The 26257-nt window shown below is 47.7% G+C and overlaps 1 protein-coding gene across 1 annotated transcript in view; it reads left to right on the top strand.

The window, feature by feature from the left end:
- Positions 1-9237: 9237 nt before the first annotated feature.
- Positions 9238-26257, top strand: part of ZNF618 (zinc finger protein 618) — a gene marked incomplete at its 5' end in the record, with an annotated part of 41223 nt that continues 24203 nt past the window's right edge. Inside the window, 7 exons of the mRNA XM_010189585.1 lie at positions 9238-9321; positions 14267-14356; positions 15711-15746; positions 16501-16578; positions 17604-17693; positions 24495-24683; positions 25001-25016. Coding sequence (XP_010187887.1) covers positions 9238-9321; positions 14267-14356; positions 15711-15746; positions 16501-16578; positions 17604-17693; positions 24495-24683; positions 25001-25016 — 583 coding nt within the window. The remainder of the gene's footprint in view (positions 9322-14266; positions 14357-15710; positions 15747-16500; positions 16579-17603; positions 17694-24494; positions 24684-25000; positions 25017-26257) is intronic.

Below are 26257 nucleotides of genomic sequence, written 5' to 3'. Positions count from 1 at the left end.
GTCCTTTTCTGCCTGGCAGCTCCCGCCACTCGTATTGGTGAAGGCAACCTCGTGTGTTAAATGAGGAGACATCTCGTCTGCTGCCCCTGCAGAGCACAGCAGGGGCACCTTGACTTGGTCCCAGGCCTAGTGGAGCTGTAGGAGCAGTTATCTGCGCTGTGCTCCGAAGACATCCTGAGTGCAATAAGTTGTGTTTGTTCTTGGGAGGCAAAGTCTGCATGGTGCCATGCTGGGTCTGGGAGCGAGCCGTGCTGTTGGGAAGATGAGTTACTGACATTTTGGGTGAGGCTGTGCTGTAATGTGCCCCTGCCCTCGGGTGTGAAGGGCTGCGGGAAGGGGGGGCCTGGCTTTTTTCCTGGGAAGAAGGGAGCCATGGGGCAGGCTGGGCCGCAGCTGAGGCCGGTTGTTTGTTTGCTGCCTCCTTAAAGAGGAGACAGTGGTGTTTAGACTTTCCAGCTGGGAAGGCAGCTTTGAAGACTCCCTTGAGGAAAAACTGTCGCACTTGGTTGGTTATTTTCAGCCTTTGGAGTTTTTAGTCTATACATTGTGTCTTTGGGACTCCCTTATTTTTTTGGACCCATTCTTGGTGGGACACAGCTCTGCGGTATTAAGGAGGGGATGTGCTCATGGGGGCATGGTTGTATGGCTGTGGGAGCTATTTCTCTAGCCTTGGCTCAAGGTCCAAGACCAGAATTACCACATGGAGAGAGAAGAAAACAATGCAACCCACAGTGCTAATGTGTTAATAAAAAGGCTTGTCTAACTGCTGCCAGCTTTGACTGGTGGGGAGGAGGAAAGGAGGAGGGAAATTTGGAAAAAAACCCTTGCTATTTGATAGTTTTCCTAGACAAGGGTGGCCACTTTGACATCTGGGATGCTCGTAGGCCTCTGTGGGTTTGCTCCACGCTTTTGGAAGCTCTTGGGAAGAAGGTGTTTGGGCTGGATCTGCGCTGTCAATCTCCATGGGAATTCCAGTCATGTTTAGGGCAGTTACAACCTTTGTAAAAACAGTCTCCCTCCTGCTGCTCACATACCAGGGGAAATTCTTGGCAACCTGACAGGTAGCCAAATAAAACCACTGACAAACAGGGGCCATGAGCCCTGTGCCAGCCAGAGCCACGGCTGGGGGAAGCATCTCCTCTGACACAAACAGGGCTTTGCACTACACTGGGTTGTGAAGCAGGTTTGTTCAGTGCACGTGTCACCATTTGGGGACAAGAGGTCCTAAGAGCCAGGCTGGCACCGGTGTTGGAGCAGCAGCCCTGCCCATGGCAGTGCCTGGGCCTGGGAGCTGCATTGGGTTAGGAGGAAAACCTGGCATGGTCCCCAACAGCTTGGGTCTGGGCTCATCCCCAGGAGGCGGAGGGGAGTACGAGCTTCCACCAGCACAGCCCTGGTCTCCTTTGCTGTTCCCAGATCTATAACTCTGCTGCAGGTTAGGGATTGGAGTACTCAGGCTATTGGATTTTGGTATTATTCTTTTCTATAGGAAAGAGGAACATATATACGAGAACATCTCCAGAATAACTGTAAATGGTTTGCAGAGGTCAAAGACTGTGAGTTTTATAGTTGCCCATGAAATCTTCATTCATCTGGGAGCAAGTAGGCACTCACATGCACACTGCTGCTTTCTCTAACAGTATCCCTGCCTCTTTGGACCAGCCTAGGACAGAATTAGGGTTGCTCTGACAACTGTCAATATGGCACTTGCTTAATTACAGCTTACCAGTGGCCTTTTAATACCTGCTTTCAAAACACCAAATGTTAACAAATACAGCAAATAGTGCTGCTAGGCCCTGGATGAGCCTGGGATCACTTACCAGAGGATTGTGGGGTCCTGTGGGCAGGCAGGGAAGCAGCAGGACAGAGAGAAGGGGACTTGCATGAGGCAACTGGCAGGCACAAGGCAGGGGAAGAGAGCGCAGGTCCCTGGGCTTGCAGCCCAGTCCCTGTCTGCTGGGCACAGCCTTGGTTGCGTTTCTGCTCTCTCTGAAAGAAAGCACAAGAAGAAATGCACAGAGAAATGGGAGGGGAAGAATTCGTAAAAGCTGGAGTTTTCTTAAAGTAAGGCTGGTGTTTTAACTTCATGTGTGTCTGGTTAGCTCCTCTTCTCAGGGGAGAAAGCCCTGAGCCTGATGGATTAATGGTGATGAATATTGTGGGGAAGAGTTTTACCATTCCTGAATCTTTATATAAAATGCTGTTAAAAGTGAGAAGAATCAGGAAAGGGTGATTTTGTGAGCCTTGAATTCACCTCCAGTGCATCAGGCAGGTTGGCCAAGTTGACAGAGCTTGCCGATGGTGTGGTTTGCTCTGTTCTTTTGCTCTGGTAACAACTTTTTTTGAGGACCATGTCAGTCAAGCTGTAGTTTAAAAGTAAGACTGTTAACATGCCACCACCCCTGTGGTGTGCAGGAATACAACGTGAAAAAGCAGCTCCACTGACACAACCCAGATCAGATGCTCCACTTGCTTTCATTCCCAGCGGTGCAGTTTGTTCCTATGGCAATTCAGTGACACTTACTGGAGGCTGGAAGACTGCTAATGGTTGGGTTTTGGTAGATCTCATCCTTTCTGTCTCCATCTCCTGCATACATGCAGTTCAGTTTCAATTCTAGTGGAAACGGGAGCGACTTCCCTAGTCCGTTCATGTTTGCTGTGTCCAGCCCCATAGGTTGAAAGCTCCCAGGCCAGATCCCACAAGATCCCAAGGTTGATCCCAAGTAACACAGCCTGTTTTTTCATTGTGTCTGGTAGCCTTTCTGTGGTGTAAGAGCCCTTTTTTCCCTGCTCGCAGATTATTTTTGAATATAGTGTTACCATCTCACAGGTGATGATATTTACTGGCTATTTCAGTTACCAGCTTGCAGAAGGGGAAAGAAGTGGTGTTTGGACACTGTGTGACAATGTTAGGTCACCTCCACACACCCCAGTGAGCATTCCCAGACCATCGTGGTATGAAGTTTTTTGGGTGTAAATGGGAAGTTCTGGCACTGCAGAGAGAGCATCCTGCCTGAATCTTTCCTGGAAGGAGACAGGAGTTTCTCCATGTTGCCCTTTGAAGAGGACAGACAAGTGACTGTAGTTACTGGAAGAAAATGGATTTACAAGAGCCCTTAATGGTCCTGTGACAGGACATCGTGCAGAAAGATATACAGGAACTGACAGAACCAAGGACAAGCAGCACAGCCCCTGCGTGCCGCAGGCAAGGCTGAGGACGGCAGCGGTACCCGTGGGAGAGGGGCCCCGTCCAGGCTGATGGGAGGCACCGCCTGAGCTGAAATGGGGCCGTGCCCCCACCCGGGCTGGATCCCCAAGCACCCTGTGCAGCAGGAGTCGCCGCAGAGCTGCGGAGCAGTAACTCCCACAGCCGCACAGCAGCCACCTGTAGCCTCCTCCTGTCGCCCACCAAGGAGGTGGGTTTCAACTGTGCCATCTCTCCTGTGGTCAGGATGTGCTGCATCAGTTGTGGATCTCACTGGAGGAGCTGCCTGAGTTTGGGACCCTGCTGGGAGCAGCGCTGGAAGGGCTTGCAAGAGACAGGCAAGGCACTGAGGTAACTGGCATTCGTCTGACTGTATGAGGGCAGTGAGTGCCTGTTTATTAGGAGTACCTGCTGATTGCTCCTGGAACTGGAGTTGATGACTCTGAGCTAGCACTTGAATGCAGTTTTCCTTGTAGTCATCTCAAGAGGACTCCTTCCCCTTGCACGAAGGCAGGGTTTTTACCTGCCTTCAGTCATTTTTGTGACTGGATGAAATTGGGGATTGTCACTGACAAAAATTCACAAGCTTGCAAGAGTTTTAGAAGTAGATTTGGACTCCAAAAAGTTTCATTGCTTCATCGATGGAACATCCTCAAGGTTGTTTTTCTAATGTGTTCTTCACAAATTCACTGTGCAGTCGGTTCCCCAACCTCTCAGACGTGAGGCCTGTCCCAATGCTTCCCCTGCTAACCCCAGGTGGGACTTTCTGCCAGCAGCCAATTTTAACTCCTCTTTGCTGCAATTAAACTGAAGTCTTGTCTTTCCCTCCATGGCCAGACTCCATCACCTTCCCAGTTTATGGCAACTTCTTCATGTATTATGTGTTCCTTTCCCTGTTGAAGTGAGTTGTGTTACTGCGTTGGGTGTACAAGGTTTGTGGAACCAAAGGTTTACAGATACTGGTATCCTACAGAGAGAAAACCACAGACGTGTCTGCCAGGGAAGACAGGGCAAGCTGGTGAAACGAAGCCTTGATGAGCTCTTTTGATCCAGTTTTAGCATCCTCTCCAGCTCAAAATGCCCTCAAGAAGAGACTGAGAAATGGATGGACCACATTCTCCCCTCCTACAGACCAGAATCCTACTGCAGGCTGCAACTGGAAGATGCTGAGACGCATTTCAGTTCCAAGGCTACTAGGTCTACCCATGCACTCTAGGGAAGGGAAAGCCAGTTGGTGGAGCAGGCAGGACAACCCAGTGTCTCTTGTTTCTTGTGTTACAAGCTGTGCCAGCCCCAGCTCAGAGCTTGACTTTGGAACCTGTGGCTGCAGGGACGTCCCCAGCCTCTCTGGTGCTGGGACTCCCACGTCGTGGTGCAGTTTTTAGTGGGTACCCTGTGGTGTCTGAGCCATTTCTCTTTACCAGATCTTCAGTCTCTCTGAGCAAGTACCTAGAGGTAGTGAAGCATTAATGCCTCAGATCAAGGTAGGTTTTAGTTTGTGATCGTGGCCCAGCTCCTGGTGGCTGTCTGTAATTCTGATCAGAGTGATGGTGAGTGCTTTCATCACTTGAGTGCTCTCAGTCGTGTTCTGCTCTCCTCCTGCTCTTCCTGAAGCAGTGCATGGTCTGAAGCAGCCAAACCTTTTCATCTCAGTGCCTACACCTGGGCTCTGTCACTTCTCCAGCCTGGACTTTTAAAAATCCCATAGCTTGAGCTTAGCATTGCTGTGCTCTGATTGAGATACAGATATTTGTTGGCAGCAGGAGTGAAGTTCCAGTGCCCAGCTGCTTAACGCTTTTTGTGTTTGGCATTTTTCTCTTACAGATCACCATAGCTTCTACTTTAATTCTGCCAAGCTGAATAAAGGGGTGGGAAGTGATTCTTCATTTAGTGTTGGAAGCCCCATGTGCTGATGGGCTGCAGTGGTGAAGCCACGTGAGCGATTGGACTGTACCAGTGCATCCTAGCTGAAATTATTTATTTAATTTAAATATGCAATTATTGCATATATATATATATAAAAAATATAGCTGTGCTGTCATCTATGAGCTTTATTTCCTCCTTCCCTGTTTGTAGGAGTCTCATTCTTGCTTGTTGGCTGCTAGACTGGACCTGGATGCTGGGCTAAGACAACGTTTGGTGGCAGGGAGGGCACCGTCTGGGTCTGAGGATGTCGTAGACTGCAAACAGAATTATTTTTTACCTTCTAGTTTCGTAGCCACACACATTCAAACCCCTCACCTGTGTGCAGGGCAGCATCCATGAGGAGTGTGTGTGCCTGCACTGTGTGACATTCTTTAGTTACAAGAAGGAATAAAAGAAAATTGCAACTATAATTTTTCTTCTTCCAAAATGGAATACAGAATGAATACTTCACAACCCCATAAATGAAAAATGAGTGGCCTGATCTTTTAAAAACGTATTTCCCTTTGGGCTCTGACTAAGCATCAGAAAGTTCAGCCTAAGAGGAAATTTCTTCAGAAAAGCAGTGAAAGGTTAGGAGCAAGGATGTGGGCTGGAGTGCGCCTTGCCAGCGTTGACTGCGCTCATGCCTTGCTGTGCAAAAACGTTCTGAGGGTTGGGAATTTAAACCATGAACTGAATATCTTCAAAGTTAAGGTTTTTCCTTTCCCAGACCTTACACATACAGGATACGGTGATTTTAATGTTCTGAGTAGTGGTGGAAAGATAGGCGAGTGGCTTCCTGGTGTTAATTTAACACTGAGGATCTTTAGCGTTCCCATTTCTTGATTAATTTTAAAACTTAAAATTCAAATTTAAATGAAATTTAACTATTCAGATTTGAAGTTAAGAACGTTTCCTTCAAATACATTTTAACTTTTGATTTCCTTTTACTTTTTAGGGGGGTAGCAGAGCAAAAAATGCCAAGTCCCACAGTTGTGCTTGGTAAATCAATTGCCTTACACAATTAAAAGCCTGATGTGAAGGATAGGGTGCGTGCACACCCACGTCCCCATGCCAAAGTGAACAATTAGACCTTTACAACTTCGTGATTCATTCTTTCAATGTTCTTATTTAATAATTCTCCCGTTCCTTGGGGAGATGTATAAGAACAGATTCTATTTTTCAGATGCTGTTGCATTTTAAGTAGGTAAAGTCTCTTTTTTCCCATTTGATTCCCGTTTGCCTAATAAATATATAACAAATAGATTCCCATTTGTCTAACAGATAGAAGAATATGTTTCTCTTCAAGTTTAAACGACCAATGGGCTGAGACCAAGGATGATAAATTTTGGTGCAGGACTTTAAGACAACAACACTGAGCTGGGTTCTGGGCTCTGCCAGAAGACACTTGGTCTGTATTTCATCCAAGATTTAATCCAAGGTTTTAGGAAAGGAAGCTTTCCAGTAGTCTATAATGTGATTTTCACATGATCTTACACAGAAAATTGATAATAAACGCCTAAAAATTCGATTTCTGCCCCTTTCCCAGATACTGACCAAATAGGCCATATTACCATGGACGTTAATACTTTGCAATAAATCTCTTACAGGGTTTCCTAGGCAGCAGAATCGATGGAGAAATACATTTATTCTCATTAAAAAAAGAGTAAGAATTTTAGTAATCCCAGGTCATCTGTCAGTTTGTCCTGAAAATGCCAGGAGAGCATTACTGAAGATAGAAATACATCCCGCCGTTGCTGGGTAAGAAGGGATGCGCTTGGGTTGAAATTTGGCAGCAGAAAAGGTGTCCAAGCAGCAGCGCCTTTAATTATCCCAGATTCTTCTTTCAGCCTGAACCTCTGTTGAGCTGCGTGCATTTCAGCAACACTGCACCTAAATAGCACACAAAACCCCAAACCCCTGGAGTGTTTTAAGTATTTAAGTCTCGGTGTTTTCTCTTCTAAGGGTATCCATAGCCAGGAGAGGCAGAGCAATACAAGATCTTCCCAAGATCTCTTCCTTTCAACCTCAGCAGAAAGGTTAGAGTTGTGGATTACTTGAGGGGCTGCAGAGAGCAGATTTCTGCATCCTTCCTTCCTTATTTCAGTTAGATTTTATTCCTTATGCAGGTTTATGGAGCCAGGATCAATCGTTCAGTGCTGCTCGGTCATTTACCTATCATTTTCCTTTCCACTTTGGAAGCTAGGCAGTGATAACTCCCTGTGAATTCCCACCTGGAAATCACGGAGAAAACAGCGTTTCTAGCCATGGCTGAGTAGGAAAAAGTCAAGTTGAGGTTTGCTTTTCCCTCGTGAAACTCTCAGTGCTCCATGATTTAATCTAAACAGTTGTGAAGTCGATAATAAGTAGTGTGTGTTCCCAGCCAAACCATTTTGATTCCAAAAAGACGTTAAAATAAAATTACTGCGTGTTGTGCGTAACTCCACAACGTGGCTGAATTGAGTTTTTCCCCGAAGGCAGGGATTCAGCATCCTCATTGCTCTAAAGAAGGAATCTTACTGCATCCACGAGTTAGGGGTGTACGAGTGCAGCTGGCGTATTTAATTATGCAAGGTTGAGGCTGTTCATTAGCAAATTGCTGGTAGTAGCACATTAACGCGGGCTTTTCAACGTTATTTATCTTACACTTAGCTACAGTTTAAATAAGAATCCAACACTGCCCTAGGGGACAGCAGGAGGAAGAAGCACGTAACTAGATCTGCTGGCCTCGGTTATATTGCCTGGTGTCTCAGTTTTGGCATGGAGTCTGAATGCTGATTTTGTTGATAATTGTAAAATGGCGTAATATTTTTGCTCTAAATTGCTGGTATTTGCTGTCTGTTTGGGTTCAACTTTAACATAACTTTTAACTGTGGGAGAAGGAAACTCGTTGATGTGTAACATCCTGAGAACACATAGGAAGTTTTTTCCCCTCTCAGCATCCAGAGAGTAGTACCCAAACTACAAAAATAAACCTAAATGACATTACAGTACGTGACAGTCAGACTGTCAGGAACAAGGGGGCAGTCTTTCAGGAGTTAATTCAGGATATTCCCCTCTGTGTGGAAGTTCCTGCTAGACTGGCCTCAAGTTTCCAAACCTGGAGGGATCACACACAGCCCTGCATTTAAATCTCCATCGTGCCGGTACGTTCAGCTGACGCGTGGTTTGGATCAGGTATCACAGAATTCACAGAATTTGCTGACCACCTACTTGAAAGCAGCTTTCAAAATGCTGTAAGGTGCAGTCAGTCCCGTCGCTACCGAGTGTCTGCAGCTCGCACTGAGCTCCCAAATGCTTCAATGGGAAACCCAGCACAGGCTGTGGCTCCCGTCCCTCTCACCTCTCAGTTAGCCCCTTGCCAGCTTGAAGGTGAGCTAACGCCTTGCACCATTTGTTTTTGGCAATTTGAAGGGATCTGGCCCCTCAGCCTGAGGATTTGGGGTTACCTTCTTTTTGGCTTGGTGCTTTGCAGCCTGAGGACCCCTCTTTGCGAAGCTCCGTGCTGGGTTGTGTGCCCAGATGGCTCCTGTGTTCCTGACGAAGGCCAAGTGCTTGTGGGAAGGAAGTGGATGATCAGGAGCGGAGTGATTTTGGAACAGTTTGCCCACAAGGGAAGTCTTTTCCTAACCCCAGTTTAGGAGCTGGCTTGTGCCTTCGTGTGTGAGGGTTTCTGTCCTTTCCAAATTTCTGGATTTTATTATTATCTAATCCTTGCTAATGTAACTCGGGATACTTTAATCCTCTTCAGGGGTTGCTGCTGACTTTGGGCTCAGTCCTGCTCCCTTTTCAGGGAATTTTGCCGTTAGACACCTTTAAGTTGAGCTCTGATGTAGATGGCAACTGGTTTTACTGGCAGCTCTCTACGTGGCTGTAAAATGCAGGTGTAAAGCTCGTAACTCTATGCAGGAACAGAGTTGGAATGAGGAGGAGATGGAGGTGTGCAGGCAGTAAGCTCTATGTCTACAGACTTGCATTTTACCTCTCCCCGCTGCCAGTCCAGCATCTAAAAAGAAGCCCCTAAAGATGCCTAGGGGTTAGGTGAAAGGAATTGGCCGTGAACCTGTGTGGGGAATATCCTGCCAGCTTAGGAAGCCATAAACGTGTTCCTTTCCCTTCGCCTCCAGGTGCCCCTCGCGCTGCTGAAAGGGAGAAGAAGCCTCTCTCCAGAGCTGTCTTTGTGCTGCCCTGGGTGGAAGCCACAGAAGCAAGTGAGGGTCCCAGATGTTTTATTTTCTCCCTGCTGTGTTGTAAGGAAACGGTAGCTGCACTGTGGGTCTTCTGGGGAGGCTGCTCAGACAGTCTGTGCGCTGGACACAGCTCGGAAGGGTGTTTCCCAGTGACAAGCATGCAGCACATGTCTCCGAAAATGCCAGCCTTTGCTGTCTCTTTGCATCAGGTGGTTCAGTCGTGGTGGCTTTGGCTCTTACTGAAGAGTGTTGGGAGCTGCTCGTGGTTCCTTTCAGTGAGGCAGCCAGGAAAGATGATGCTGTTTTCAGGCACTGCTGCACAGCTCCAACCCCTGTGTTCATCAGCGGCAGGACTCACAAGGACTCCAGCGTCTGCCAGCAGATTTTTCAGGAAGCAGTTAAGGAATGTGAAACTGAGCACCAGAGCATCTCATGGACCGTCCCTGATCCGCTGGCCGTGGCTGGAGGGACGATGCTGTTACTTCCTTGTGCATAAACCTCACTTGGAAAGCCTGGTCAGGAGGAGAAATGTCACAACCTCAAATAGAGAGATGACAGATAAATATATTGCAGTGGGTTTAACTGTAAGAAATCCGGCCCCCTCCCCTTTCAGAGATGCTGCTGGGCTTTGTGAACTGCTTGGGAAATCTGATTTCCCAAGGTGAGCCAGGAACACGGAGTTTGTGGGGTTTGGTGCTTCCTCTGCTCTTCTCAAACCTGATGTAAAGGTGCTACCTTGACCATAATTTATTCCTAACTATTCCTAAAAACTGTTGGACTTTAGGAGAAATTGCTGTCTAATTACATTCAGCAGTTTTACCCTTCCACATTTGAAGGGTGTCCCTACTAAAGAGCTGTTTCTGCAGTGCTGTGTGAGGGTAGGATCACTTAGGATTCAGGAGTATCTGCAGAGTGTGTAGTTGCCATGAGAGCTCCTCTATCAAGAAGCTTTTGTGGCTTCTTCCATTTGAAAGGTCAGGATGAATTCTGGGTCTGGTGAAAATTGTGCTTGACCTTGGAGAAGTCCTTAAGGAGCCCCCGCAGCCCCCTGTGTGGAGACCCCATCGTTTTGGACCTACGGGGATGCACTGTCATCATTGTAGGGATGTCGTCTGGATGATGGATGTAGCTGTTTCCAATTCGGGTGCTGCACAGAGCTCTTTGAGCCCAGTGGAAACTGGTTTGTACAGAGTTTTTGTGGTCTCCGATTCCTGCACTGTATTTTTAGCTTGTGATACAGAAGTCCTGACCTTTCAGCAGATTTCTGATTGCTGTCGTTCCCTTCCTGGGTTTCTAGAGCAAAACCCACTGAGGTCCTGAGCCGAGTGCCCTAAGGAAAGAAGCCTCTTCTGCCTACCACTGCTGGGCACGGCTCCTCTGCCCTCCCTCTTTCCTGCCAAAATGAAATACGTGCTTTCTTCACTACAGAATATTGGAAGCAAAACAAGAAGAAAATCCCAAAATATTTAATGTAACATCTGGGCAGAAAGGTGACCTGGCTGCTCATCCCTAGGGCAGGGTATTTCACTGCAGCAGCCCGCAGGGACAGGCAGAAAAGAGCAGCACATTCCCATTCCCTGTCTTTAACTGGAGGAGCACTTGCAATGGTCAAAATGCTTTCAGGTCCCATGGAGTTATTTCTTGAGGTACTTGAAAAACCTGCCCGTTTGCCATCTCAGTGTGTCAGGCTCTCATGTCTGAGGAGCTGCCTTGTGACACGGCTGTCACTTCCCTTCTTTTCTAGTAAGAGGTGATGCTGTATTTTGGCGCATGTATTTCATGAGATGAAATGTGAGCTGACATAAGGCCATTACTCCTTAGCCCTCCTTCTGGAATCTCTGCTGCCCTTGGAAAGGCTCACGAGCATGAAGAAGGAATGATACTTGCTGGAGTTTGGTTTTTAGCTGGATGTTTAAGCATTTTGAACCTCCAGCAGTGTGATGTGGGGACTGCTCAGCCTGCAGCCAGGATGTGCTCTGCAGGGCTGCTCCTGTAAGGGACAGCGCTGAACCTCTGCGCTGGTGGGCTCGCTGCTACCTTCCCCTGTAGTTTAACAAGTCCTAATAGTGCCTGTTGGTATGTTTTTTTACTTTTGGTGTGTTAATATCTATGTGGTGATAGAAGAGAGCTTGAATCTGGGCAGACTTGCTTCAGTAGCATTGGCTGTGTCAGGTACCATCTCATCAGAGGTTTCGGGATGAGGGTTTCAGTAGGGGCTTGCAGGCACAGCTGAGCTCTCAGAGCCCCTCGTAGCTCTTCCCATGAGAGCTCTGGTGTTACATACATTGAGCATGGTGCCCTGGCTGGAGTCTACCTTGGTGTAGTAGTTACAACCCAGAGCAGGAACAGTAGTAGCATACAGACTCATTCTGCTCAGTGAGTTCCTTGCTCAGAAAGCCACGAAAGTCACTACTGGAAGCATTGGGCAGCTTTTTTGGGTAAGAAGGAAGAAGTCTGGCACTGGAAGAGTGACCATCGATCAGATCCGGTAAAGCTTACTGCACATCAGCAGCCTCCTGATACCTCTGGATTCTCCATGAACCTCATCTGTGAGCCTTGGCACCGTTTGCTGGGTGTTACCCCCTTCAAAGAGTCGAGGAAGCCAATACCAGCTGGAACAGATTCTTACTTCTCATAACGACTTGTTGCACTGTAATCTCGAGGTCATTCTTCCATAGGGAAAAGAGCCCCCTAACAAAACAAGCAAAACCCTGCTCCCTTGGGGTGCTCTTATACTTTTTATCACATTTTCATTTCCCCACACTGCCTAGGGAAGGACGTGGCCGAACCCAGTGTCTGCTCCTTGAGTCCCAGCTGCTGACAGCGAGATCCTCACAATCTTTCCTCGTTTATAGAGACTACAGCTACCCATGCCTGTTTGAGTTTGTGAGACGTTGTGCCTGGCGTTCAGTTTTATTCTAATGAGTGTCCTTATTTACTGAGCACATCCCTTCAAAACTAAGGCCATAAGAGTTTTCTTCCTCCAAACGGAGGTATTGAAAGCACTTCGTATTTGGTATTCATTTGAAGGATTAGTCTTCAGTTCATCTGCTGCATGGCTCATTACACTTCAAAAAGGAGGCTGGTTTCTTGTCTTTGGGACACCCAGCGATGCGGGACTGATGACTGACGACACGTTAGGAATTTTCTCTGCTTATAATTGACTGTATTTTGTTTGCAGCAGATACACAGATACTCACTAGGGATCATTAGATTCTTGTAGTCAAAAAGGATCAGGGTAGACTGAGACCCTCAGCACCGTGATATGACCACAGGAGGAGACTGCATGAGATTATATGTATTGAAATGTAGTTAAGTGTGACCCACCAGTGCTTTCATCACGTGAGTGCTCTCAGTCGTGTTCTGCTCTCCTCCTGCTCTTCCTGAAGCAGTGCATGGTCTGAAGCAGCCAAACCTTTTCATCTCAGTGCCTACACCTGGGCTCTGTCACTTCTCCAGCCTGGACTTTTAAAAATCCCATAGCTTGAGCTTGTGCTCTGATTGAGATACAGATATTTGTTGGCAGCAGGAGTGAAGTTCCAGTGCCCAGGTGCTTAACACCTTTTATATTGGGCATTTTTCTCTTACAGATCACCATAGCTTCTACTTTAATTCTGCCAAGCAGAATAAAGGGGTGGGAAGTGATCCTTCATTTAGTGCTGAAGCCCCAAGTGCTGATGGGCTGCAGTGGTGAAGCCACGTGAGCGATTGGACTGTACCAGTGCATCCTTGCTGAAATTATTTATTGAATTTAAATATGCAATTATCGAGAAGTAAAATAAAAGCTTATCCTAGCTGAAATTATTTATTTAATTTAAATAGGCAATTATCGAGAAGTAAAATAAAAGCTTGCTTAATGTGCATACTCTGGTGTGTTTGAACACAGCGTGGAAGAGGTAAAATCAAGGCTTTTACTTTTGCAATTATACGGCTACATGAACACAAACAGCTGAGCTGCTGCAGGGGAGCGCACTGAACGCCAGCTCAGCTGCAGTAGTTGGTGTGCACGCTCCTGGCTTGCTCCTGGTGTGAAGTAAACCACATCAGGTTGAAGATCCTCTGTGGCTACACAAGCTGATGTGGTTTACTTTGTTTGCAGCAAGGCAGTGGCATGCAAGCCAGTGAGGTGGGTACTTACGGATGTCAGTCTGTGTACCCGGGTGTATGGCAGATAGAAGGAGGAAAAGCCCCAGGTTGACAAGTGAATTTTTCCTCTTACACCGCTGGGATAGCTGAGCCAAAGGCATTCATTCCTTGTCCCACTCAGACCAGGAGGGATTCACGAGCATCTCGAGCTTTTTGGCATCTGTCTTGTCTTCCCTGCACAGCTGTGGTGAAGAGGCTCTGCTGTTGCTGGGATGAAGGATGGGTGTCCAGGGTACAAACATAGGGAACCAGGCTCCCTCAGTCCTCTTCTTCACAGCGCCTTCCTGTCCTGCGTGGTTTGGGTTGTTGGTTCTCGTTGGTTTGGTTTTTGATAACGTGCCCACAGAGGATCTTGGATGCAGTTAGCAGTCATCAGGCAGAAGCAAGTGTGGTTTGAGCACGCAGGCACATCCAGCCCATGCTGTGTAGTTGGCACATTGAGACATTGGCTTGTAGCAGCTCATACGTTGGCTCTGTGTTTACTTCTGCCAGTTTGTCCCCATCCTGACCAGTACTTGCCTACCATAGCCCTGAACTTCCAGAGGAGATTTCAGCAGAGCCTGCTGCTCTGCACTGCTGTGAGCTCTTACGGAGGCTGTACAGGATTGCAGAGATCACAAATAACAAATCTTAACATGCCCCAAGCCACAGAGTGTGGGGGGCATGGGGGTCAATGTGGGTTGTCTGTGTGCCGTAGAGATTTGACAGAGCATGTGGGATGAGTGTAGCTGCATGCGGGTGTCTGATAGAGCAGCGTCATCTGGAGTGCTTGCCTTTTACCTCAAGGTTTCTGACATGGCCTGTTTTCTTCTCCCAACAGACAATTTTAGGTACACGTGTGACATTTGCGGGAAAAAATACAAATATTATAGCTGCTTCCAAGAGCACAGAGACCTGCATGCCGTGGATGGTGAGTACTGTTCTGACACGTAGACGCCCAAACTAGAATGAAAAGTCGCTGGGGAACACGTGGACATTGCACAGCGTGGCTCGCTCGCCGTTGTCAGTGGAGGCACAGGCCACGGGCGCTGCAGCAAGAAGTTTGCTGCACTTGATTCTCTTTGCGTGCATCAAGATAAAACCCTTTGGTGGGACCTGCAGTCCTTGCAGTCCTCCTGTCTGTGTTGAGGTTCATGGTTAGGGTGGATATGCTTAGAGCTGAGTCCCTCAAGGTAAATTGTCAGTCTGGCTGCTCACTGGGCAAGAATTGGTTGCCTTTTGGTTTCTGACTTCACAGGGTTGTTCCCAATGTGCTCCTCTGTGAGAAGCCACATTTCAGAGTTGAGAAATGCTGTTTCTCTTGCTTATCACTGTGGTAGTGAACGGATGCAGTTGTCGGTGGACCTTACAGGGCAGTTTTTCCTCTGAATGTAGCTGTGGCCTAGGCTGGCGACGCGGACAGAAGCAGACACCCTCCTCCAAAAGCAGTGTTTCTTTCTTCTCCATCAGGGGAAACAGAATAACAACATACTGTCTTTGGCTTCCCAGAAGCATAGACTTACATTTAAAGCTCCTTGACTCCAAACCCTCGCTGCATCTGCTACAAGCCTGTCGGTATTGCTCCTCACTTGGCCAAGGAGGGAGCCCTGGCAGAGCTTTAGAGAGGCTGCTTGGAAAGCAGAGCGTTTTGAATGTCTGGACTGTCTTGGCAAAGCAAGTGGTTTTTCACAATATGTAGTGTCCAGAAAAATTGTTTGTGACTGGAACATGTGGACATCTGGACGTGCTCTGAGAACAGCCAGCGTTCCCTCGCAGGGCACCACCACAAGCTCCTTTCCTCCTGCGGGGAGCCAAAATTGAATTGCTGGGGCTGAAAGCTACTGTGAGATGGAGGTGTCTGCTCCTGTCAGAAATGTGTCTTCATAGCTATGGTTCAGGGAGCTCTGCCGAGGGTTACGAGAGGGCTTTGGAAGCGGCTTCCACGTGTGTCTTGCGAGGACACCGTTTGTCTGGGTTCCTCCAAGGAGCTGGCTCTGTCTTAGCAAACACAAGTGGGGGCAGCTGCGCATCTGAACTTGGCGTGGGGCTGTGACAGTGGCAGAACAAAGGCCTTGAGAATCTGTGTACGTTAGGGCTGGGCATGCGCAAGGAGTTCCTGTGTGGATGCTGCTGGGAAGAGGAGGGACTGGGGCACGAAGCCTGGTTTATTCTGTGGGGCTGAAATATGCTGAAGCGGTGCGTGAAATGCAGGAGGAAAACAAGACCATTTGAGAGGATTTAATTTCTGTTTTGTTTCTTCCCCTCCTTCTTTTATTCTGTGTTAGTTTTTAGTGTGGAAGGGGCCCCAGAAAACCGGGCAGGTAAGCCTTCGTGTGCTTTATTTCACAAACCTTTTCAAACGTGCGGTAATTCAGGCACAGCAGGTCCAGTCCTACACTAGAAAGAGTCAGGGGAGTTTAGTCACTGATTGCAGCGGGAGAGGAGCATCCTCCCTCCCTCCCTCCCCCAGTGTGTACAGCAGTAGGTCGATGCCCAGCCCTAGCAGATACCAGGCTTTTGTTGTACATACAATTGATCAGGCCTTTGAAAACCAAAGAAGCCGGTGTTTCATGTCTCTGGTGATTTAGAGAATTGTTCGAGGCATAAATTAAATTATTTTCTAAAACGGGTTGGGTTCTGATTTGTTGCTAGCTGTGCTGGTAGGTGGTATAACAAATACTGGTCAGTATTGGTGAGCTGACTTGCAGACTGCATTACTGTGCCCACTTTCAGATAGTACAGCATCGTTAGACAGGAGATGCACTGGAAGAAAATCAGAAAACATCAATCAGGCTTTGCAATGTTCAGTCTTTCTCTGTATTTTTTTAAACACTATTTATCTACAAGGCATGTTACTGATCTGGAAGGGGTGCGATATCTGCTTGGGGCACCAGAGGAGGAGCAGGAGGAGGGACAAGTCAGGCAGAGGGATCATTAGGTTTATAATTCCTGTCTTGAAATCTTGTTACAGATCGAAATGTCATTACAGATGCAGGAGCATTCAGTGCCCGTGCAGCTGTAGAAGGAAAACCTGAGGGTGTTGTCAGCTCTCTTGCTGGTTGTGTTCTCTTGCAGACCCCTATGACCAGGCCGTCATAGCAGCAGATGAAGTGAAGGAGGAGGAGCCAGAGCCGTTCCAGAAGATTGGTCCAAGTATGAGTTATTACACAGCTTCGATGGGAAAGAGAAAGCACAAGATGTCAAGTCTGGCATTAGCTGGAGTACCTCTGGGAAAACCAGAAAGCACTGCATTGCTCAGAGGTGTTGGGACCTTCGGGGTGCTGAAAGATAAGTTTAGGTTCAAATGAACACCAAGCACCAGCAGCCCTGGCCCTAAGAAATGCAGCTTGGTGATGTTTTCTGCTCAGGAGCTCTGCAAAGAGAAGAGAGGGAAAGTTCAGGAGAAAAGCAAGCTGACAGTGGTTAGAGAGGGCCTTAAGGTGTATTGGCAGAGTTGGGAGGTGATTGCCTTCACCTTTGTGGTGAGTTCATCAAACAGATCAGAGCGAAACAAGGAGAGGACCAGGCTTTGCCAAAGCATTTCTCTGAATTCTCCGTTTTGGAAATAGTTGATAAACCCAGGATTTCCCTTTGGCTTGCAGCTTGCTGTCAGTTCTGCACCTCCCAGCAGTGGCAGGAGGGGGAGGTGTCAGTGTGTGGTTACACCACTTTGTTATTTCAGGTACCCCCAAAGGAGCACAGTTACTGCAGAAAAACCCCTCCTCCTGCAAGAGAAATCTACAATTCCAACATAAAAGTTCTGTAATTAAGACTTACACTTGACAACTTGTTTCCCAGTTTGGCTGTTCCTGTTGTCCACACATCACTGTCTGTAATCAGAAGACAAAACTGTGTCATCTGTGTCACTGACTTTAGAAATGGATTCTCTCCTTTGTTCTGCACACTCACTTGCTGTAATTTTGGGTGATCTCCTGTAGCTTGTTCAGTTCTGCTGGACCTTTTATGCACAGTCCCTCACTCTGGACACTGGCTTTAACTGTTTCCTTTGCTGGGGAAAAGGATGTGTGAGTTACAGGGCAGATAAGTTCTGAGTGCGTGACGAATATGCTCAGTTTTTGTCACCTGGCCAGTTTCTGTATAAAAAGCCAGGAAGTCAGTGATGGTGTGAGAAGGTGCTGCACTCCTTTCTGATCTTTGCATTTGTTTTATCTTCACAGAAACTGGCAATTACACCTGTGAATTCTGCGGCAAGCAGTACAAATACTACACTCCCTACCAAGAGCACGTGGCGCTGCACGCGCCTATTAGTGAGTATCCTGCTGGAGATCATTTCATTACAAACTGTGGTGTTCGGTGGCTGGTGGCAAACACGAGGGTTGCAGGAGAGAGGATCGTTCTTGTGGTTCCTTCCACTGGAGCTGTAGGATTGCAGCTGGCAGGACCTCGGTCGCGTGCTGACCAGGGCACCGTGAAGCTGAGCTGGAACCTCCTCTCAGAGGGACACAGTGACTGTAATGTCACTGAATTTTTACCAAAGTCCATGCAATTCTAGATGCATTCCTTGAGGATATGGTATTTTATCTTGTTGTTTAACTGAAGCAATGCACAAAATTTTTAGACTCTCCTAAATCACATGATAGGGGAGAAGCTTCTTTCTGACAAGCTTCTGAGAAATTATTTCAGACACTGAGTTAAAACTGGGTTTCAAAATCATGTAAATGACCTTGGCAGCTTGCTACTATATCACAGTCAATGAAATATTTATTTCAGGGAGCTCGAGAAAAGGCAGTTCTCAGCATCCTACGTAACACTACGGTCTGCACTCCCCAGACAAAGTAGGGGGAGGTTTAATGAGCAATTAAGTGTAATTCAGTACCAAATTCTAGTAAAACAGTTGAAAGAAATTCTCGCTACATGCTGGTTTTGGGTGCTTTAAAAGATTGTAGAGAAGTTCTTGACACCTGAATTTCATGCTTTTTTCATAGCTTTATTGCAGTTTTAGTGCTGTGAGCCAGCGTGGTTGCTCTTTGCCCGTGTCCATCCGACTGCCAGTGTTTTGGCTGATGCTGAGGGTGGATGAGCTGAGCTCGTTAGCGTGATGGGTTTCTTTAGCCACTCATCCGCAGCCAGCAGAGGGAGTGCACACACCTTCCTCCCCATATTACACTTCAGTTTTTGAGTTATTATAAGAAGGCAACTTTGGTTTTAGGCACCTATAGAAACAATTTGGGAACATGGTCCACCAAACTATCACTTTAAGGTGGCTTGGTGGCTCCCATGCAGGTTCTTTGGGGCATGGAGATGAACCAAGGTCGTGGTGGAAGGTGTATGGCATAAAATACCTCTACCACAATTGACACAGTGTTGGTCTTGCTGTCTCCCATCTGCCCAAGGGAACTAACCCAGTGCTTGTGATTGCACACATAACAGCTATTCCTAAACATCCCTGTACACCCAAACAGCACCTTTTAATTCAGGGGTTTTCAGGTCCTCAGTAAAGCCATTGGTGGTGATCAGTAGGTCAGTCTCCCAGTACAGATGGGCCCTCAGACACCAAGGGTTTGCTGTCTCTGCTCCACGCTGTGGAACAGCTGAGGAGCAGTGTGCTGTGAGGGCTGTCAGCACGAGCAGATACCTTCCCAGTGCTTCCCATTTCAAGGGGATTTATTGCTATGGGTATCATCTCCCCACCCTCACAGCCGTCTGTAGCAATGAGCTGCAGCTGCTGGGCCAGTCCAGGGTATCCAGTGTAAAGGAAAAACACAACAGCTCCTCTCTGAAAGGTTTTTGCCTGAAGTGGGCCCTGCAGGTCTGACTGCAGATACCAATGGTCCACGCAGATCCTGCCCTTCTCCCTCTGCAGCTGCAGGGCCCTGATGCCCCCTTTTTCACTACCAGAAGCCAGTTTGGGAGGAGGAGGAGGCACACTCTTTTGAATGCTGGGGTTGAAGCCATGCTTGCACCATGGTTTCTGCAGTAACCTCTGTGAAAGCAAAAGAATCTCCCCCTGCTGCACACTAGGCCAGCAGTCACTGAGATGTGCAAATGGGTTTCCAGTCTTTCCAGCAAATATCTTTAACTATGGGGACACTTAGGATCAGATCAGGATAATGTTTTCATGAGGTTTAACCCCCTCCCCATAAATTTTTCTTTTTCCTTTTTTTATTTCAACCTTTTATTTTCTGCTCCTAGTTCCCATGACCAGTAAGATTTACAATTTACAAACCACTAACCCTGATGAGCATATGATGAGAGGGTATGTTTAGTTCCCAAGGCAGGTTGGCTGGTACATCCTCCACCTTTCAACTGCTCTGACTCTGCTCTTGCTCTAAACCAGGGTCCTGTGAGGCAGCTGTAAACACATGGCTTCTGAAAAGCACAGCTGGCTTTTCTCGAGCCCTAGCAGCCAGAAGAAGTAAATCTGAGGCTTTGTCTTTACCCTAGTCTTGTTCTTGTGCTTATAAGGCAAATGCTGAGAAAAAATAGCCATAGTGGGAACGGGTAAGGAAAAGCTTCAGCATTACCAGTCCAGCTTTCTGGGTGTCTCTGAGTGCAAGCTTTCCTTTCAGAGCCTGTCTTTCTGGTTTTCTGTGATAATGGATAAAAATTCGTTGAAATAGGGCTAAAACAAAGACTCATCCTGCAGGGTCAATAGGACCTTGCAGGATAATTTTTGGTCAGTGCTGCTGGATAGCTGCTGTCTGGAAAAGAGCTCTGCTGTGGAGTTCCCTGGAATTGTTAATGCCAAATGTCTCCTTCAAAAGTCCCCTTTTGTCAGTGAGGAGTAGGGGCTTTGTCATATGCTTAGAACTGGGCTATTACTCTTTTAAAATACGTATTCTGTTTCTGTCAGCCTATTCACTGTTTCTAAGAAGGGTGTCAGAGGCTGTTTCCAAAAAAAGTGGGTTGTAGGCACGTTCATTGTCCCAGTTTTAGGAATGCCACTGAAGTGAGGTGCGCAGGGGGAGGGTTCAGAGGTTTCTCTCTGTCCTCCTCCAGGCTCTGTCTGCTCTGGAAGATGGAACTGATTTAGCCACATTTGCAGGGGGCTGGGCTATTGTGGTTGCTCTTGGATGATGAGTTTGCAGTGCAGAGAAAACCTCGTGCGTTTGGGATGTGGACTGGCTAGAAAAGCCACCAAGAGTGGGTTTTAGCTTGGCAAGGCCAGGGTCAGGAGTGTGTGCTCACCTCATCATCTTCTGGTAACTCCAGATAAGGCAACAGACTCCCTGGTCATGGAAGTATGTGGTGAGAGCACTAAAATCTGCACAGCTATCCATGTCTGTTGCTCCCAGGTTGAAAATCCAGGTGATGTCAGGACTCTGAGTGCACTAATAGGTCATAATGTCCCTGACCAGCCTCACACGGGGCCTCTGCCCACATTCAGACTCCCTATTTCAGCTCAGCTCTGGATCATCAGCACCAGCCTGAGCTACGCTGCAGGATGTTATCTCCAGCTCTGTTGCAGATGTGCCCATGCCTGACACTGGATCCCATTGGTCTGTATCCCAACCTGTAAACTGACTTCTCAGCTTGATGTCAACCCTGTCTCATCACTCTGGACCTCCCTGATGATGGCTGGTATGTGTCTGGCCCTGGTTATCCTCACCAAAGCTGATCCTGCCCTTGACCTGTGGGCTGACTTTCTGGCTTGACCACAGCCCTGTCTCATCACCGCAAACTTACTGATCATGTGGACTCTTGGTTGAACCTGGCTGTCATCTCTGGTCCTGTCTTGCCTCTCAGGGTCTGTGAGATGGGCCCTCACTGTTGAAGACCCTGCCCTGCCAGCCCCATGAATGTATTTGCCTCAACAGGGGACAGACAGACTTACATCCACCCTGACACCTGAGGTGCTCAAGGAAGTTCATGAAGCCTCTCTGCTCAATTTCTTCTCTTAATGTGAAGGATGCTGGATACAATTTGTTCATCAAAAGTGCTTAAGCTCAAATGTTTCTTAAAGGCAGCTGCCATCATGGCTTTTTCTTTTAGGAAAAGGGATCCTTTTTGGTAGTTTCCACACAGGTTCTGCCTAAGAAAGAAAAAAACAGATCCAGATTCCAGTTGGGTGGTGTGTCTTTGCTTCCTCCATCTCAGTGAGTGAAATCTGTGGATTCATATGCTTTTCCCACTCTCTGATCCCACAGTGCCTTAGCAACAGGCTTCACTGGCGATATTTGTGTAAAGCAGCAGAATTTGATAGGTTTGAGCACTGGGGTTTTCCTCTGGAAAGTCCTTTTTTCCAGTAGCAGAGGTTTCCATTCAGCATATTGAATTTCAGACCACTGTCATCATGTTCATTAAAGATAGGTTTTTCTCCAGAGGTGATGGTGTAATTCCATCTGAACCATCCAAATGGTTCCTTACCCATCCTGACAAGATCTTTCTGTAAAAATGCGATACACAAGTTATTTGCCAGAATTTTTACCTGGAAAAAGCAAAGTTACTGAGACAACGTGATCCCTGTTCTGTTGTGGTGGTTCATTGTGGTGGTGCGTGGATTTATGTGTCTTTTGAGGAGACGTGTTGAAACATCTGCCAGGTTTTCTGCTTGCCACTCACGGGGCTTGAAGACCTTACCAAAGACAGGAAAGCCAGGAGGGACCACTGATCAATCTGTGGACTAACTGGAGTGACACATGCTATAGGATTGCCTTGATTTTACTGCTCACGTATATGTTTTAGAGAGACACCTAATCTTGAAGAGAAGAGTGACAGAAAATACAGCAGCCTCTTAAGGTAATTATTTTGATGAATTAATACTCTCACTAAATTAACACTAAAAATATACAGCTGTAGCTTTCAGACACTGGATCCTATTTATAACTTCGTCTGCTAGGTGAAGGAGGGCTAAGGTACAAATTTCTGTCCTTTCTAGACCTTTGCATAGCCTGCTGTCGAGTCACTCCATAGTGACTAAGCTCCCAGTTAAGCCAGAGGAGTGAGTTGCTGTTTCCACTGTAAGCCAGGCTGTTCTTGTCCTTTATTTATCCACTTGCCTTCTCATCTGGTTATTCTCAAGTCTGTTAACTACCTCTGTGAAGGGCATGCACCAGCACTGGGTCTGGTGAAGGAACTGAGCACTAACAGTGTCTGATCCCCTCTGGAAGTGCCCAGTTGCATACCCAAGGAGTACCTCAGTCTTTTCAGCTGCATCATTGCCCTGGGAGCTCCTCTACAGCCGTCGTGACCGAGCACAGCAATGACCAAGCTCTTTCCTGCTGCCAAGGTGGAAAGTATCTTTTAAGTATCACTGCATCATCTGTATTCTTTAGCACACCAGGTGCCATTCTGTGTGCACAGTGCGCTCAGTTTACCAAGTGACTGGAGGTCATTCGGTGAGACTTGCCCTCCTCATCACTCCTCTCCTGCCCTCCCTTCTCCAGTACATCAGCCTCAACTGGGGTGTCTCTCAGGTGCTCTCTGAGAAAGTTTAAAAAACTTCATAGAGCAGTTGTGGGATTGTCTGTCCCCTGTCTTGCTGTCCAGCTCCAGATTTTGAGGCAGGACGTTTTTGTAACCATTCAGCAATGCAGTCTTTTCATTTTTGGAGATATCTTGAACTTGGCCTTTTCATGAGCCTGCAGCAGTGAGTTCCACAGTGAAGATGACTTCAGGAGCTGAACAGAGGAGATGCATGATCGTCTCTACCTGTGTTACAGAGTCTTTTGAGGGTATTTGTCATCTAAAGCTTTTTTTCAATGAATTATTAGCATCCTACAGAGGCAGTTGGTGGGAATGGGCCTCGTAGAAAACTAAGTGACGCATAAGCAGAAGATTGCCATATCTGACTACATTTTTGCTGTCAGTCTGGCAGCAACTGGAGGAGGATTATCCATGGAGATGGAAAGGAAGTGTAGAAAGCAGAAGCAAACCTACTGCATATTCAGCTGGCCAGAGACCAAAGAGAGGGAGAAATATCTTCACCTAAATTATGAGAAAACCTAGAGCAGAACCACCTGCAGAAGTGCACTAATGTTTGCAGGAAATGTCGTCTTGGAGCTGTGGATCGGATCAAAAGAAGCAAAAAAACCCTGTTTGCTTTGAGTATCTGTTTGCAGGCCTCTTTGGATGCACACATCCTCACACTCCAGTGCTGCTGACAGGGTAAGATGAAGTCACTTCACTTCCGAGGTGTAAAACGGCTCGTGGGATTTTGGAAATGAGCAGCCAGTCCCAGCCTGGGTGACTCTTCTCCTAAAAATGATGAAATATCACTGTAGAAATTACTGGTAGTCAGCTTGGGCTGTGGGTTACGTGAACCTTGGTTCTTCATTGCAGATGGTTGGAGTGGGACTTGGGCTTCAGGAGACATCTGAATTTCCATGGAAGAAGCCACTGAGGAATGAAGGGGGTTGTTAGGTGGTTTCTCCATTTTCGTAGTTGTTGTCTTGATCCATGTGGCCTAGGCAAAGGGCTGTCCTCACAGAGGTTTTTCATACGGCTTTTGGCATTGAAAATTCCTGGTGATCCTCACTGTGCATTGCAGAGACCAAAATGTAGATACCTTCAAAGAGAATATCCCGGTAATACTCCGAATTTCTCCACGTGTCACCAGTATTTGTCTGGAGACGGGGGGAAAGAGGCCTTTCCTGACTTGCAGGATGAGAACTCTGCCTCCTAATTCCCTTCCATCACCAACAGCCCCCTTTCCTTTGTATTTGGTTATTGAGACAAAGAACGTAGCTGGAGATCTCTAGGATTTATGCAAGGCTGAAGTAACAAAGGTGTAAACTTCCCCTGTTTAGAGCTCTGATGAGAAACTTGCTTTCAAAATTCATCGTCTTACATACATAGAAATGGAGGGCAGAGATGCAGGTACACCCAGCCAGGCCATGGCACCCAAACAGTGCTCCAGGATTTTTTTGGAATGGGTTGATCAGGTGGCAGTTCAAGGTGTGGACGGGAACTAACAACTGTGAGGGTCTGTCCCCTCGGGGGAGCGGGGAAGGCAGTTTTGTCACGTGGGATCGGTGGATCCACAGTCACTGCAGGTCCCCATGCAAGGGATTGGTGAGCGTGGCTGTTAGAAAGCAACCCTCCCAGAAGGCACACGGTCTGGGAGCTGACTGACTGTCCAGGCACTAGTTCTGAGTGTTCATATCCAGAGTTCTCTCGATCTCCACTCTTCGTGGCAGTGAAGACGCAGACGAGCCAATCCAGCAAAAAAACACCGGCTTCCATAAACCGATGTTCCACCCTCCTGCACCGCACCCCGTCCGGCGTCCCACCGGCATCCCAGTCCCAGATGTTCCGCGCTCCAAATTCTGGATCCCCAGGAAGCAAGGCCATCACAGGTACCGATTGCCTTTCTACCATCAACTTTCCTAACTGCTTAGTGTCCGGTCCTGCCCTGGGTTAGCTTTTGATTCTTCCTGGACTCAGTCTGCTCCATCCATGTCTGTCCCAGAAAAGCTCCTAATGTCTCCAGTTCCTTTTCAGCCCTGATTTGTGTGATTCTGTTTTAGCTGATGTAATTACCAGTTTTTCTGTTCTCCTGCATTTTAGAAAGAGTCAGGAACGCAGTAGATTAAGAATTTGAGAAGGGTCCATAATGACTGGCTAGACCCGAATTCATGGGCTGGGAGCTTCACACAGTTGAGGTCTTTCCCAGCCACATCAGCCATGAAGCCCATGTGTCTGAGCCACACTTCAGCACGGGGAGGTTGTGAGGCTGCAAGGAGCTGGGGCCTCTTTCCCAAAATCCTGGCAGCCGTTCTGACCACTGCAATGGTCTGCAGAAATGTGTGATGAAATAATGATCTGATACCAATTTTCAGCAGTCCCTGTCACTCCTGAATGAAAGATTTCTGTCCCCCAACTCCCTCCCTGTACAATTTGCACGCTGCTGAGCCCAGCAGAGCCTTGCTAAGCCATGGCCCCATGAGCCCATTGGGTGCCAGTGGCTTCCACATGTGGGAAGAGTCTGTACAGCACAGACCATACACATTAGTTTGGCCAGTTCACCTTCCCTTCTATTTATTTCTAATTTATCCTTTGAGCCACTGCAGTAAATACATTTGCCCAGATGTTGCAACCTTTGATGAGACCTCACACTGTTTGTACTGGTTTTAGGGTACACCAGCTTGAGAAGGTCAGGACGCACCTCAGCAGTGCCGTGCAGTGACATTTCAGGACACCGCAGCTACTGCCAGGGTCAGGAACCACCTCTGCACACTGGAGGAGTCCTCCCGTTACAGTTACAGGGACATGGCCCTGCGCTGTTGCTGACGTGAACCCCCAAGAGCTGGCAGAGGAGCAGGGGCTGCCTGCATGGCCTTGGGGAGGCTGAGCTACTTGCGGTAGCGAGGTCACTGTTGGAAAGCCCAGGGAGCCAAAGGATCTACCACAGCTTTTCCAGACATCATGGGCAGGCTCCGAGACAGCCCTTCAGTGCCCCACTGGGACATTTCAGGAGGGTGTTCAGGAAGGGGATGCAGTTTCCTGAGGAGCGCAGGGAGAGCTGTCAGAGAGGTGACACTCTACATGTTGGGATGGGGACGCGAGTTCAGTCTGCAGACCTGGTCATCTGGGCCAGAGGCTTTAAGGGCTGCCTGTTGCCTTTGGGAGAGTAAGATAAAGGTTGGGTTTTTTTGCAGAGGAGGAAGCCATGACCCTTCTGGCTCAGTCAGAACTGGTGTTCATGGGCTCCCTAAGAGCCAATCCAGGCCACCTCAGCCAGAAGGCGTTCAAGAAAAATACCTGTCTGTTATCCCCTCAGTCAGTCTGGCCCATTTGCCTCCAAAATGAGGTATTGACCTCTCAGCTCTATTCAGGGTATGTGATGAGGTGGCACAGGAGCTTGCTGTCTTGCCTCCTGTGTAGTTCTGCATCCAGTATTGACCAGTCACCATCCCTGCTTTCTTCTCCA

The sequence above is a fragment of the Mesitornis unicolor genome, unplaced genomic scaffold (genome assembly GCF_000695765.1).
Source record: "Mesitornis unicolor isolate BGI_N332 unplaced genomic scaffold, ASM69576v1 scaffold16458, whole genome shotgun sequence".
Taxonomy (NCBI): Eukaryota; Metazoa; Chordata; class Aves; order Mesitornithiformes; family Mesitornithidae; genus Mesitornis; species Mesitornis unicolor.
Note: the sequence above shows the minus strand (reverse complement) of the source record. Positions and strands in the feature narration are given on the sequence as shown.